Source organism: Bombina bombina, chromosome 7 (genome assembly GCF_027579735.1).
Source record: "Bombina bombina isolate aBomBom1 chromosome 7, aBomBom1.pri, whole genome shotgun sequence".
Classification (NCBI taxonomy): Eukaryota; Metazoa; Chordata; class Amphibia; order Anura; family Bombinatoridae; genus Bombina; species Bombina bombina.
Window position 1 is genome coordinate 456,463,774 of NC_069505.1, and position 1,328 is coordinate 456,465,101.

The window sequence follows — 1,328 nt, forward strand, 5'->3', positions numbered from 1 at the left end:
ATTTGAGGGGTCCTATCCCCCACATGGACATGGACCTGGGAAGAAAAAGAAATTACTGAATATATATTCCTCAGGTTTTCAGGGTTAGGGCAGCAATAATATATGGGAGGCGCAGTGAGAATTATGTCCCACAAGTTCCCATTGCTCTAAAGCCATCAATGCTCTACTGAAAAGACTGATATGGACTACAGCTACACCCCAGGACAAAGCAGCACCATCTTGCACTACTTTAAAAATAATAAACTCTTGATTGAAGAATCTATACTAACACTTCACTTTACCTCTTCCTATCACTAACGTAGGCAAAGAGAATGACTGGGGTGGAAGGGAAGGGAGGAGCTATTTAACAGCTCTGCTGTGGTGCTCTTTGCCTCCTCCTGCTGACCAGGAGGTGAATATCCCATTAGTAATTAAGATGATCAGTGGACTCATAGTGTCATTAAAAATAAATTTTCCACATCCAGAACACAGAAATCATTTTTTCCCTGTATGAATTGTCTGATGCCTTTTAAGAATTGATTTATCAATAAAACATTTGCCACATAAAGAACATGAAAATGGTTTTTCTCCTGTATGATATTTCTGATGTTTCGTAAGAGCTGATATTTGTTTAAAACATTTCCCACATACAGGACATGAAAATGCTTTTACTACAGTATGAATTTTTTTATGATTACTAAGATATATTTCATTAGCAAAACATTTCCCACATTCAGAACATGAAAATGGTTTCTCTCCTGTATGGTTTTTCTGATGTGTAATAAGAGATGGTTTCCAAGCAAAACATTTCCCACATTCAGAACATGAAAATGGTTTTTCTCCTGTATGAGTTTTCTGGTGAGATACGAGATGTGCTTTCTGAGTAAAACATTTTCCACATTCAGAACATGAAAATGGTTTTTCTCCTGTATGAATTTTCTCATGAGTGATACGCGTTGAATTGTCAATAAAACATTTCCCACATTCAGAACATGAAAGTGATTTTTTTCCAGTATGGCTTTTCATATGGTTAGAAAGAAATGTTTTAGTGGAAAAACATTTCCCGCATTCAGAACATGCATTTCTCCCGTCACTTATTTGATTTTGTAGAAGATTGAAGCAAGTATCTGTACTTTCACCATCACTAGGATTACTGCAGTTTGTAAATTCACCTGTTCATAAGAAATACAAAGGGAGTAACGTTATTTATTAATGACACAATTATATATTGAGGACATTTTAACTGCTCGGCAAGAGTGTCTACCACAAGAGTAAGGGGCAGGCTATGATCTCTATACCTTTCCCCAGCTCCATGCTTAAGGCTTAAATGGATATGAAGCACACATTTT

General features: G+C 36.4%; 1 protein-coding gene across 1 annotated transcript; it reads right to left on the reverse strand.

Annotated features, from left to right (window-relative positions):
- Positions 1 to 389: 389 nt before the first annotated feature.
- On the reverse strand, positions 390 to 1,293 carry LOC128636436 (gastrula zinc finger protein XlCGF71.1-like). The gene is made up of 2 exons (XM_053689449.1): positions 1,278 to 1,293; positions 390 to 1,151 (listed from the first exon to the last, which is right to left on the reverse strand). The coding sequence occupies exons 1-2, from the start codon at positions 1,291 to 1,293 to the stop codon at positions 475 to 477; spliced, it is 693 nt and encodes a 230-aa protein (XP_053545424.1). The 3' UTR covers positions 390 to 474.
- Between the last annotated feature and the right edge of the window lie 35 nt (positions 1,294 to 1,328).